The sequence below is a fragment of the Mobula hypostoma genome, chromosome 8, assembly GCF_963921235.1.
Source record: "Mobula hypostoma chromosome 8, sMobHyp1.1, whole genome shotgun sequence".
NCBI classification, from domain to species: Eukaryota; Metazoa; Chordata; class Chondrichthyes; order Myliobatiformes; family Myliobatidae; genus Mobula; species Mobula hypostoma.
In genome coordinates, this window is record NC_086104.1 from 65,075,969 (window position 1) to 65,089,653 (window position 13,685).

General features: G+C 41.8%; 1 protein-coding gene across 3 annotated transcripts in view; it reads left to right on the forward strand.

The window, feature by feature from the left end:
• The window catches only part of scaf8 (SR-related CTD-associated factor 8), a 237,750-nt gene that overhangs the window by 94,515 nt on the left and 129,550 nt on the right, over nucleotides 1-13,685 (forward strand). For all 3 annotated transcript variants that reach the window (XR_010018938.1, XR_010018940.1, XM_063056008.1), the window contains exon 6: nucleotides 13,293-13,429. Coding sequence is in view for 1 of the 3 variants with exons in the window: in XM_063056008.1 (XP_062912078.1) it covers nucleotides 13,293-13,429 (137 nt within the window). In the remaining 2 variants the exon portion in view is untranslated. The remainder of the gene's footprint in view (nucleotides 1-13,292; nucleotides 13,430-13,685) is intronic.

The window sequence follows — 13,685 nt, forward strand, 5'->3', positions numbered from 1 at the left end:
CTAAGCAGCAGCTAATGCTAAATAGGTTATGAATGCCATTTTTTAACAAATGGTTACATTTGGAGTACTACTGTCAATTTTTCAATAGAGTGTTAGAAGAGTAATGATGCTGATGGTTTTGTATCTTAAAATTTTTAACTCTGTGGAAAAAATTGATAAGCTGGACAAACGCGAGGAAATCTGCAGATGCTGGAAATTCAAGCAACGCACACAAAAAATGCTGGTGAACACAGCAGGCCAGGCAGCATCTATAGGAAGAGGTGCAGTCGATATTTCGTCAGGACTGACGAAGAGTCTCAGCTCGAAGTGTCAACTGTACCTCTTCCTATAGATGCTGTCTGGCCTGCTGCGTTCACCAGCATTTTTTGTGTGTGTAAGCTGGGCTTATTTTCTTTTGAAATGGAGGCAGCTAGAATGCAAGACTACTCTGGCTAATTCTTTTCCAAACACAGATGTCATCCTGTACTCAAAAAAAGATTTCTAGTATGGTTGCAAGAAGCAGGTTATATCTATGATTTCCTTGGTATTTAGATTTTCATTCCACTTTTTTGAGCTTGTTGACTTTGTTGCTAAAGTTGGTGAATCTTTTTATTTTTGCTTTAACATTGAAAACCATAAAGTTCTGAGCACTCTTGTTCTGATTTGGTAGAAGTATTTTGCAATCTTTTGAGCTCCGTGAATTGCATTATTTGAATCCCTTAAATAGCTCTTTCCTGTGTCACTAATATGTTTATCTTTCACACTAATATGTTTATCCTTTCAAACTTACTTCCTAAACTGATACATCTTTGCTCTCTTTTGATAAATTCCTTCAAAATGTCTGTTGCTGCAAAGTGCCTGGTAAGTTTTCTGTGTAGGACAATGTAGTTAGGATATACTATACACATTGCTAAGTGTTAAATATGCTGACAAAAATAAGTCACATAAAATTACTGACAAAAGCACCGTGCAAGGCTTTTAAACTTTTCCAAATAATCAATTTTGTTAAATATATCTTTTAAGATGGTGTTAATTTCTTTAATAGCGCAGTATGAATGCAGGCCAACCATCTATATTGCTCCAAATAAGGCAGTGCAGAATTCTGTAACTCATTTCATTTATGGTTATGCTTTTATAAAAAGCATTGCTGAGGAGTGCACAAAAATTTATGTGTTTTTCTCCATTGATAAAAGAATTTCAGAAACTGAATAGCACTGGCCAAATCTAATAGCATATTATAACTTCTTTCTCACACCTGGATCTTCAGTGTTTCTCACACATGGAGGAGCAACACCTCATATTTCATCTAGGTATCCTCCAACCTGATAGCATGAACATCAATTTCTCTAATTTCCCCCTCACACACCTCTTTTTCCATTCCTCATCCTGGCTCCTCCTTACCCTGTCTTTTCTCACCTGCCCATCGCCTTCCTCTGATGCCCCTCCTCCTTCCCTTTCTCCCATGGTCCACTGTCCACCCCTATCAGATTCCCCTTCCTTTAACCTTTTACCTTTTCTGCCGATCAGCTCCCAGCTTCTTCAATCCCTCCTCTCCCACCTACCCACCCACCTTCTCCTTCGCTTTGTTTCACCCGTCACCTGCCAGCTTGTACTCCTTCCCCCTCCCTCCACCTTATTCTGGCTTCATCCTTCTTCCTTTCCAGTCTTGATGAAGGGTCTACTCAGCCCAATACGTTGACTGTTTATTCCTCTCCATCGCTACTGCCTAACCTGCTGAGTTTCTCCAGCACTTTGTCTGTGTTGCTGCTCAGGTGATATGTTTTTGTCAACAACAGTCATTTTTCATAACAAAAGCTGAATTTAGTTATTCATATTTCTCAGAGATTTAATACACTGAAGCTTTACTACACTGGAGTTATCAGTCCGTTTCCCCAGATCTGCAAAATAATGCGTCAACTCTCAAATCTTCTGGTTTAAAAATAAGATTACCATCAGCATGAGATCTAGCTACCTCCGTGGTCAAATTCAGTTGTGTTGCATCTTACCAGCCTATTTTTTTCTCCACTGAGAAAGGGGATTGACAATTTTAGCACCTCAACCAGAAGAGAAAAGATGTTTGTATTTACTTTTCAGGGTCTGTGCTCTGGCAAGGCTGGCAATATATTATCCAACCCTTAATGCCACTGAGAAGGGGTTGATGAGCCCCCAGGTTCCACTGCAGTCTGCTTGGTGGAGGTACTACTTAATGGTTTTGGCTGGGGAGTTCCAGGCTTTGGACACAGTGGAGGTGAAGAAATGGAGATAGAATGGTGTGTAGCTTCGTGACAGTGCTTCTATGCATCATTTATACTTATCGTTCTTCAAGGTAGAAGCTGTATGTTTGCTAGGTGTTGTGACAGTAGCTGATGTGATAAACTGCAGTGTTTTTAAATGGTATAGACCTTCGCAGTGATGCACTGGTGCTGAAGGGAATGAATGATTATAATGATGGATGAGATACCAGACAATCAGAATGCTTGGTCCCCAATGTTGCTGTTGAGTATTTTTCATTTTTCGGTATGCAAACAGGTCATTTAGTCCACCACATCCGTACTGACCATCATGCCTATTCTATACTAATCCAACTTGTCTACATTAATTCCATAACCCTCGATGTCTTGTTCATTCAGTCACTTGTCCAGATTCATCTTAAAGGTTAATTCTGTCCCTACCTCCTTCACCAGTCCTCTGGCAGTTCGTTCTAGATACTAGCTACTCTTTGTGTTGCTACTTCTCAGATCCTCTTTAAATCCCTGTCCTCTAGCTTTAGGTACCCTTACCATGGGAGACAAATTCTTGACTATCCACTCTATCTAGGTCTCTCAATTTTATATACCTCTTGTGTTACCTCTTGGTTTTCACTTCTGGGAAAAGAGAGCTTGCCTGTCGAATCTCTCCTTGTAACTCAAGCCCTCACTCCCAGCAATATCCTTGTGAATCTTGTCTGCGCTCTATCTTAATGACATTCATCTTGGGTGGAATCCAGAACACGCAATTCTCCAAATGTGGTCTAACAAACACTTAATACTCAGGAACACCCACAACATGCTGGAGGAACTCAGCAGGTCGGGCAGCATCCGTGGAAATGATCAGTCAACGTTTCGGGCTGGAACCCTTCGTCAGAACTGAAGAGGGAAAGGCTCTATAAAGAAGGTGGGGGGAGGGTGGGAAAGAGAAGGCTGGTAGGTATCAGGTGAAAAACCAGTAAGGAGAAAGATAAAGTGGTGGGGGAGGGGAAGCAGGGAGGTGATAGGCAGGAAAGGTGAAGAAGAAATAGGGGAAAGCACAATGGGTAGTAATTCTCAGGTGATGAAGACAAGCACGCGATACCCTCTCTTCACAACTTGTCTGCCTGGGTTCACGTTTTTGGGGAGCCATTTACTGGTACATCAAGGTCTCTCTATTCAGTAACACCATTCACGGTGTACATTACAACCCTCCACTGCTACCCAGTTGGCAAGCTTACCCTGGATCCATGTGATCTAACCTTGCAGGCCAGCCTAACTTGTGGTGCCTATTAAAGGCCCTGTAGATGAAATTTGCTGCTTTGTTCTCATCAATCTTCATGGCCACCTTGTTTTAAAAAAAAACTCACTCAGATTCGTAAGACATGATTTCCCACACACAAGACCATGCTGGCAAACTCCTGGTCAGTCCTTTTCTTTCTGAATGCAAATGAATCCTGTGTATTAAAATCCCTTCCAATGACTTTCACACTGATGTATAGCTCAGCAGCCTGTGGTTCCCTGGCTTATCCCTGCTGTCCTTAGATAAAAATCACATTGGTTATTTTCAAGTCTTATGGTTTCTTACTTGTGGCTGATGAAAAGTCTCTACCGGGGCTCTAACAATTTCCTCCCTTGCTTCCCAAAATATTGTAGGATACATCTGGTCAAGTCCTAGGGATTTATCCATGTTTGTGCCTTAAGACCTCCAGCATTACTTTCTTTGTAATGCTGATTATGTTCCAGGATATCACTTATCCCTTCCCTGAACTTACTAACTTCCATGTCTTTCACTGTAAATATGGATGCTAAATATTCTTTTAAGACCTCACTGTGTCTCCATATATACTGATCTTTAAGGAGGCTTTCTGTTCCCCCAAATTCTTAATATAACACAATAGCAAAATGAAAAATACAGTTGCAAGAAAAAGTATGTGCACCCTTTGTAATTACCTGGTTTTCTGTATGATCTTCACCTGTCACAGTAATGGATAAACACAATCTGCCTAATCCAAGAACACACAAACAATTGTACTTTTGATTTCTTTATTGAACACATTGTTTAATTATTCACAGTGGAAAAACTATGTGAACTCTTGTATTTAATAACTGGTAGAACCTCCTTTAGCAGCAATAACCTACAGCAAATGTTTCCTGTAGTTGCTGAACAGACTTGCACAATGGCGATGAGGAATTTTAGGCCATCCCCCATACAAAACTGTTTCAGTTCATTGATATTTCTGGGTTACCTTGCATGAACCAGCCCTCTTTAGGTCATGCCACGGCATCTCCATTGGGTTAAGGTTTGGAATCTGACTTGGCCATTCCAAAACACAAATTTTCTTCTTTTTAAACCATTCAGTTGTTGACTTAATCTTGTGTTTTGGATCATTGCTTGTTGCATCATCCAACTTCTATGAAGCTTCAGGTGATGGACTGACATCCTCCTGTAAAATGTCTTGATGCAATTTTGAATTCATTGTTAGCTCGACGATTGCAAGCTGTCCAGACCATGAGGCAGTAAAGCAGCTCCTAACCATGATGCTCCATCCACCATGCTTCACAGTTGGGATAAAGTTTTGGTGTTGGTTTGCAGTGCCCTTTTTTCCTCCAAACATAGCAGTGTGCATTTCTGCCAAAAGGTTCAACATTTATCTCATCTGTCCACACAATATTGTCCCAAAGGTGGTGTAGAACATCCAGGTGGTCTTTTGCAAACTTGAGATGTGTAGCAATGTCTTTTTTTTTGGGCTAGTGGTTTCCTCTGTGGTGTCCTTTCATGAACATCATTCATGTTGTGTTTTTCTGCAGGTCTTTTACTGTTATCCTTGGGTTCTTTTTCACCTCCTTCAGCATTGCATGTTGTGCTCTTGGTATGATCTTTGCAGGGCGCCCATTCCTAGGGAGAGCAGCAATAGTATTGAATTTCTTTCATTTGCAGACGATTTCTCTTACTGTTTACTGATGAACACTCAAGTGTTTGGAAATGCTTTTGTAGCCTTTTCCAGCTTCATGCATCTTTACAAATCTGCTTATAAGGTCTGCTGAAAATTGTTTGGATCAAGGCATGGTGCACATAAACAGATCTTCCTTGTAGGCTCTGTCGGTAACCTGACTTAGTGTGTCTTTTTTTATATAGGGCAGGGCACCTGTACAACCTACACCTTGAATCTCATCTCATAGATCGGAACACCTGACTCTAAAGAGCTTTTGTAGATGGCATTACCCTAGAGGTTCACATACTTTTTTGAACCTAGACGGTGATTGTTTAGATGGTGTACTCAGTATTGACAAGAAGTACAATTCTTCATTTATTACTATTTTAGGCAGATTATCTTTGTCTATTATTGTGATTTAGATGAAGTCCAGACCACATTTTATGAGTAATTAATTCAGAAAGCTAGGTAATTGCAAAAGGGTACACAAACCTTTTCTTGTAACTGTATTGGGGCAACAACACTATTCACCTTCAGTTTCCGGAATCAGGAATGATAGTTCTGGGAGAAACATTATTTTGGTCAAATTCAGAATTGCACTAGTACATCACATGGTACTCAGTATGCAACTGGAACAAAATTGCTAACTTATTGATCTCCCAAAGGCATTGTTAAGTACCACTGACCCACACCCCCCCCAACCCCAGTAGGAATTAGAACAGTATGTGTGTAGGGAACTAAATATCCAGTAGGACAGTCTTAATCTGAAATCCTGACTTCCTGTTTCCTCCACAGGTGCTGCTCTAATTGCTGAGTTTCTGCAGGGGTTTGCTTGTTTTTGTTTGCTTCAGATTCCAGCATCTGTAGTCTCTAGTTTCAGCAAAACTAGGGAAAGTTGGCGATGAGTGATACTAAGGAGTGGAGTCACAGTTCTACAGCACAGAAAAAGGCCCTTCACCTCCCTAAGCAAGTCCCATGTGCCTTTAGCCCATATCTCCCTAAACCTGTCTTATCCAAATATTGTCTTAGTGCCTTTTAAATGTTGATGTTTAAATCAACATCACAATTCCTTTAGTCAGTGACCTGACTTATGAAGACAAACACACCAAATGCCTTCTTCACCACCCATTCTTCCTGTGTTTCTACTTTCAGAGAATCATGTACCTGACCACCAGGTCTCTGTTCTACAGTATGCTCCAGGGCCCGACCATTTACTGTGCAAGTCCAGCCCTGGTTTAACTTGCCAAAATGCGACACCTTGCACTTGTCCAAGTTTTATTTTATATAGCAGTACAGCGCGGAGTAGGTCTTTCCAGTCCTTTGAGCCACGCCACCCCAGCAACTCCACAACCCCGATTAACTCTGACCTAATCACGGGGCAATTACAATGATTAATTAACTTACCCAATACATCTTTGCACTGTGGGAGGAAACCAGAGCACTGTAGAAAACAAGGAATCTGTAAGATTCCTTACAGAACAGTGCCGGAATTGAATGCCAGAAGAACTCAAGCTGTAATAACATGGTGCTAACCACTTTCCTACTATAGCGCCATTCTTTGGCCCACTTTGCCAATTGATCACTGTCCATTGTACCACAAATTTTGGTATCATCTGTAGACTTAGTAACCATGCCAACTATTTCTCATTCACATTGCTAATGTAGATGACAAACAACAGTGGATTCACTGCCAATCCCTGTGGCACACCATTGGTCCTGGACCTACAGTCTGGAAAAACATCCAACACTCTATTGCATCTTCTGACTCTTCCACCGAGCCAATTTAGTATCATACTGGTTACCACACTCTGGGTTCCAAGTGATCTGACTTTCTGGACTAATCTTTCATGTAAACATGAAAATGTTGTGCTGTGATGTACGTGACATTAATATGATCTGTAGTTATTTAATTGGGTGTGAAGACTAGTCGTGCCCAAACATCTCATTGATATTAGTCATATGTTTGAGCAGTAGATAGGTACCACTGCAAAGATCAGTTTTGGTCAATTGATCTTTTACATTTTCTCTATTTGCCTTGACTGTCTGATGATACTGAAGAGAGCTGGACCATACACATCTATACACACATCCTTCTACAGATGTGCAGTTGGGAGTATCCTAACATGCTGCATCACTGCATGGTACAAAAACTGCACTGTGGCAGATAGGAAGGCTCTACAACAGGTTGTCAAACTTTCCAACTCATCAGTGGCACTGGCCTACCCACCATCAAGGACATGTATACTGAAAGGTGTGGGAGAAGGGCTAGTAAAATCATGAAGGATCGCACCACTCTGCTCATGGACTGTTTGTCCCTCCTCTCATTAGGGAAGAGGCTATGTAGCATCCATGCTAGGACCATCAGACTCAAAAACTGTTACTTTCTGCAAGTAGTAGGGCTGATCAACACTACACCCACGAACCCCCCTCCCCCCCCAATACCACCACTACTTTGTCATTTCTTCTCAGAGGCATGTTATGTACAGACACTCCTGTGGCTAACATCATTTTATGACATACAAATAGTCCATAAGCAATCTTGTGTATTTTTATTTATTGTGGTTTTTTTAAATCTTTATCTTATTTTTTATTTACTGTGCTCTAGGCTAACAATTGTTTCATTCTCCTTTGCGCATGTACACTGGAAATGATATTAAACAATCTTGAATCTTTAAATATTGGGGATATGACATGCCTTTTGATAAAAATACTTCGACGTTCACTCTTACTAATCAGTGCTAATCAATTCTTCACTCTTGGTCCCTGATTTTGTCCTTCAGTTCTCTTCTGTTTCTATGTAAATCTATGTGTCATTATCCAAAGACAACAAATTGTATCAGCAAACAACAGGAATTCTGCAGATGCTGGAAATTCAAGCAATTGTATCAGCGATGCTTTAAACAAAAAACTTACTTCTGTACTGTGATTTCATGCTCTGGACCAAGTATTTCTCTTGCAGCCTTTCAGCAGTGTTCATTTCTTCAGTCATATTTGATTCCTCGTCCTGATGGACTTGCAATAATGGCCTCCAACTTAATGCATGTTAGTGTGCAACACACATCAAAGTTGCTGGTGAACGCAGCAGGCCAGGCAGCATCTCTAGGAAGAGGTACAGTCGACGTTTCGGGCCGAGACCCTTCGTCAGGACTAACTGAAGGAAGAGTGAGTAAGGGATTTGAAAGTTGGAGGGGGAGGGGGAGATCCAAAATGATAGGAGAAGACAGGAGGGGGAGGGATGGAGCCAGGAGCTGGACAGGTGATTGGCAAAGGGGATATGAGAGGATCATGGGACAGGAGGTCTGGGGAGAAAGACGGGGGTGGGAGGGGACCCAGAGGATGGGCAAGGGGTAGAGTCAGAGGGAGAAAAAGAGTGAGAGAAAGAATGTGTATAAAAATAAATAATGGATGGGGTACAAGGGGGAGGTGGGGCATTAGCGGAAGTTAGAGAAGTCGATGTTCATGCCGTCAGGTTGGAGGCTACCCAGGCGGAATATAAGGTGTTGTTGCTCCAACCTGAGTGTGGCTTCATCTTTACAGTAAAGGAGGCCGTGGATAGACATGTCAGAATGGGAATGGGATGTGGAATTAAAATGTGTGGCCACTGGGAGATCCTGCTTTCTCTGGCAGACAGAGCGTGGGTGTTCAGCAAAGCGGTCTCCCAGTCTGCGTTGGGTCTCGCCAATATATAGAAGGCCACATCGGGAGCACCGGACACAGTACATCACCCCAGTCGACTCACAGGTGAAGTGTTGCCTCACCTGGAAGAACTGTCTGGAGCCCTGAATGGTGGTAAGGGAGGAAGTGTAAGGGCATGTGTAGCACTTGTTCCGCTTACAAGGATAAGTGCCAGGAGAGAGATCAGTGGGGAGGGATGGGGGGGACAAATGGACAAGGGAGTCACGTAGGGAGCAATCCCTGTGGAAAGCGGGGGGGGGAGGGGAAGATGTGCTTAGTGGTGGGATCCCGTTGGAGGTGGCGGATGTTATGGAGAATAATATGTTGGACCCGGAGACTGGTGGGGTGGTGGGTGAGGACCAGGGGAACCCTATTCCTAGTGGGGTGGCAGGAGGATGGAGTGAGAGCAGATGTGCTTGAAATGGGGGAGATGTGTTTGAGAGCAGAGTTGATAGTGGAGGAAGGGAAGTCCCTTTCTTTAAAAAAGGAGGACATCTCCCTCATCCTGGAATGAAAAGCCTCATCTTGAGAGCAGATGTGGCGGAGACGGAGGAATTGCGAGAAGGGGATGCAAGAGACAGGGTGAGAAGAGGAATAGTCCAGATAGCTGTGAGAGTCAGTAGGCTTATAGTAGACATCAGTGGATAAGCTGTCTCCAGAGACAGAGACAGAAAGATCTAGAAAGGGGAGGGATGTGTTGGAAATGGACCAGGGAGGGCAGGATGAAAGTCGGAGGCAAAGTTAATAAAGTCAACGAGCTCAGCATGCGTGCAGGAAGCAGCGCCAATGCAGTCGTTGATGTAGCGAAGGAAAAGTGGGGGAACAGATACCAGAATAGGCACGGAACGTAGATTGTTCCACAAAGCCAACAAAAAGGCAGGCATAGCTAGGACCCATACGGGTACCCATAGCTACACCTTTAGTTTGGAAGAAGTGGGAGGAGCCAAAGGAGAAATTATTAAGAGTAAGGACTAATTCCGCTAGACGGAGCAGTGTGGTGGTAGAGGGGAACTGATTAGGTCTGGAATCCAAAAAGAAGCGGACAGCTTTGAGACCTTCCTGATGGGGGATGGAAGTATATAGGGACTGGACATCCATGGTGAAAATAAAGCAGTGGGGGCCAGGGAACTTAAAATCTTCAAAAAGTTTATGAGCGTGAGAAGTGTCATGAACATAGGTAGGAAGGGATTGAACAAGGGATAAAACAGTGTCGAGGTATGCAGAAATGAGTGCGGTGGGGCAGGAGCAAGCTGAGACAATAGGTCTGCCAGGACAGGCAGGTTTGTGGATCTTGGGTAGGAGGTAGAAACGGGAAGTGTGAGGTGTGGGAACTATAAGGTTGGTAGCAGTGGATGGGAGATCCCCTGAGCGGATAAAGTCGGTGATGGTGTGGGAGACAATGGCCTGGTGCTCCTTTGTGGGGTCACAATCGAGGGGTAAATAAGAGGAGGTATCTGTGAGTTGTCGCTGTGCCTCGGCAAGGTAGAGGTCAGTACGCCAGACTTCCAACAGCACCCCCCCTTATTGGCTGGTTTAATAATAAGGTTAGGATTAGTGCGGAGGGAGTGGAGAGCAGAGCATTCCGAAGGAGTGAGGTTGGAATGGGAACAAGGTGTGGTGAAGTGGAGGTGGTTGATGTCCCATCGGCAGTTAGCGATAAAGAGATCCAGAGCAGGCAGAAGACCAGAGCGGGGTGTCCATGAAGAAGAGGAGGGTTGAAGACGGGAGAAGGGGACATCGGTGGGGGTGGAAGAGTCCTTGCCGAAGAAGTAGGCTCGGAGACGGCGGAAGAAGAGTTCCGCATCATGATGAACACGGAACTTGCTGAGGTGTGGGCGAAGGGGGACAAAGGTGAGGCCCTTACTGAGGACAGAGCGTTCTGCCTCCGACGGTTGAAGGTCGGAGGGGATGTTAAAGACCCGGCACGGATGAGAGCTGGGATCAGAGGGTGTTAGTGTGCAATCAGTTAAAAAGACAATAACTGCAGATACCTAAGAACTTGATAAGCACACGGAGAACAGAAATTTTGTGCATGAAAGAAGATAAACTAGATGGTTCACCGGAAAAACTACAACCAGAGCAAGACACACGCTCTGTGTGTGTGTGGACACGCAAAGGTGTAAGAGAAATGAAGGAAGAGATAATTTATTTTTGTGCATAGTTATTGTAAGTAATATTAAATTTTCATTTATTAGTACACATGTGAACACAATGATTGATGCTGAGGTACAGTTCCATGGTTGGCAGCACGCTCTGGTGCCGTGAGTAATGAATGTTAGTGCAAGCTTGGAGCCAACCTTAATTATATTCTTGCTCAAACTCAAGAACATACACATTTCTAAAAACTTTGCAGATACCAGAGAAACTTTGGATTAGATTGATTTGATTAAATTGCTATCCATGGGAATATTGATCTCAACCAACCACGGCAATCTTCTCACAATTGACTGAATCTGGCTATCTCCCAACAAAACTGGAAACAGAGTCATTCTAATATGAATAATTGTTGGCACATCATGCTACACTTGTTAATCTCCACCAACTATTTAAAAGAAAATCCAGTGGTTTTGTTAGTTTTGGCATTGTGTAAATTGTTTCCTTGTAAGATTACGTCACCATGGTATCAGTACAAAAATTTTATATTCTTTCCTAACTCTGTCATGATGGTTCATCAGTCCTGCTCGGAAAAGACTGCTTTGCTTTGTAGAAGTTAGGAGTGTCAACACTTTGGTTCATAAATATTAGGTATCACAGAAAAATATTAGAATATGGAGCTTGCCTTCACATAGAGTAGTGGTAAAACATTGACTGTTTCTCTTTTCTTAGATGCTGTTGGACCTGAGTTTTCCCAGAAGTTTTGTTTTATATTTCCAGCAACTGCAATTTTTTTATGCTTATACATTGAACTTCTATTACGTTTAGCATAGAAAATTTGGAGTGATCTAAAAGAACTTCTAATGAGATTTGACAAGGGTATACAGTAAGCAAGCAATTCCAGAACAAAGGAAATAACTGAAATTAGCTGTAGGCCATGTAGGAGTGATATCAATAAGATTTCTTTATAGAAAAGATGTGGGAATCTGAACTTTCACCCTTTAACAGTTGAAGTTCAGTTAATTAAACAGTTCTAATTAGGTTAATCCTTTTTTGCTAGGCAAGAATATTCATGGTTACCAAACCAAAGGCTCAAAGTGAGGTGCAAATCAGTCATCATCTAAATGAGTAATGGAATAGAAAGATTGAATGTCCAACCATAACCATAAGATATAGGAGAAGAATTAGACCATTTGGCTGCTCTGCCATTTCATCATGTCTAATCCAATTTTCCTCTCAGCCCCAAACTCCTGTTTGAATGAAGCAACTAGCCGAGTGGTCTGAAAACTTCCTACAATATACTTTCTTGACAGCATATCAGCCATGAAAACACAAGTTTTTGTGGATTCAAATCTATTAGCATGCATTACCCAAGGCTGACAATTCAGTTAGTAGTAAAAGGATTGCCCAATTCCTTGTACTGCCCAATCTGAGTACGTTGTTTAAAAGTAGCAGAAGGATTTTCGTGATATTTTTCTTAATGTTTATCCTTCAACTAACTACCGAAGTTTATCTGGTCATTTTTTTTGGGAGCTTTAAAATTTAAAGGCATATTCAAATTGAATATGATTTGAGTGTAAAATGAAATGCAGTTGGTGTGTGCAGAAGTATTTGTTGGTATTTAAGGTTAACATTTGATAAAGTTAGTTTTCAAGAGTTGAATGCAAGAAATTACCATGTCTAAATTCTTATCAAAGTGTAGTTTGATCAAATGAGAGTCTAGTTATTGCACTGTTAGAAAAATAGTCACATGCTCAGAGTGGTTTTTTAACTTGCATCTTAGTGGATATGATGTTTTATTTTTACAATCATCATAAAGTTTCTTTTGTCTGCAGTAAATGAGTTGGTAGTTGTTGACATCAATTTTTTTTTGCCTCTCTGTAATGCTTTTCCTCCCCAATATATTTGCTTAAGCAAATCCTTGCAGTTAAGAAGTTCCAAGCTTCCTAAATAGGTGACTTCCCAGACACCTTTGCTGTCTGTTAAGAGTTTTTATGTTCCCCCTGTGGTTGTGTGGGTTCTCTCCAGGTGCTTCAGTTTACTCCCACATTCCAAAGACACCTGGGTTAGTAGGCTAATTGGTTAAGTGCCTGTAATTAAGAGCCAAGGGCTCATTGGAGTTGAAGGGCCCTTTGCTGTGCTCTATCTCTAAATTTAAAAATATATTTTTTTTTAATCAGATCTATGAAACTAAGGGTGCATTTGGAATGTTACATTGGAAACTGTGATGTCAAAGGTTGCTGATAGTTCTCTTATTTACGGTTGTGGGCGATGCATTTAGTACATTTCATATATGCACTGTGATATTGTTAGCTTTACAAATATTATTAACAGGAACTGTAAACTTTACAATTTGTATAGTAGTATATACTTAATTTTCTAGGAACGCCAGCCACACCTGCCACTCCAGCTAACGTGGTGCAGAATTTACCTGATGCATGGGCCTCCATCTCTCAACTTTCTAACTCTGATACAATTGCTGCTGTTGCGCAACTTCTTCAGAGTCCCCAAGGCCAACAGGTATAACATTGTTAATTCTACTATGGTTTAGTCAATTCCAATTCAATCACAACTGATTCATTAAAATTAGTTTACATGCATTTGGATCTTATTTTTAATGAGAAAACTTAATTTGATGTCTTCAGGTTGAAGCTGAAGCATTTAAGAAACTTTCTCGTTGAGTATTTGGTTTGTTTAGGTAGAGAAAGCAATGGACCAGGATCTGGGACATGGAAATAAGATGGATTGGTGCCCACTGTTTTGTATGGGCAAGTAA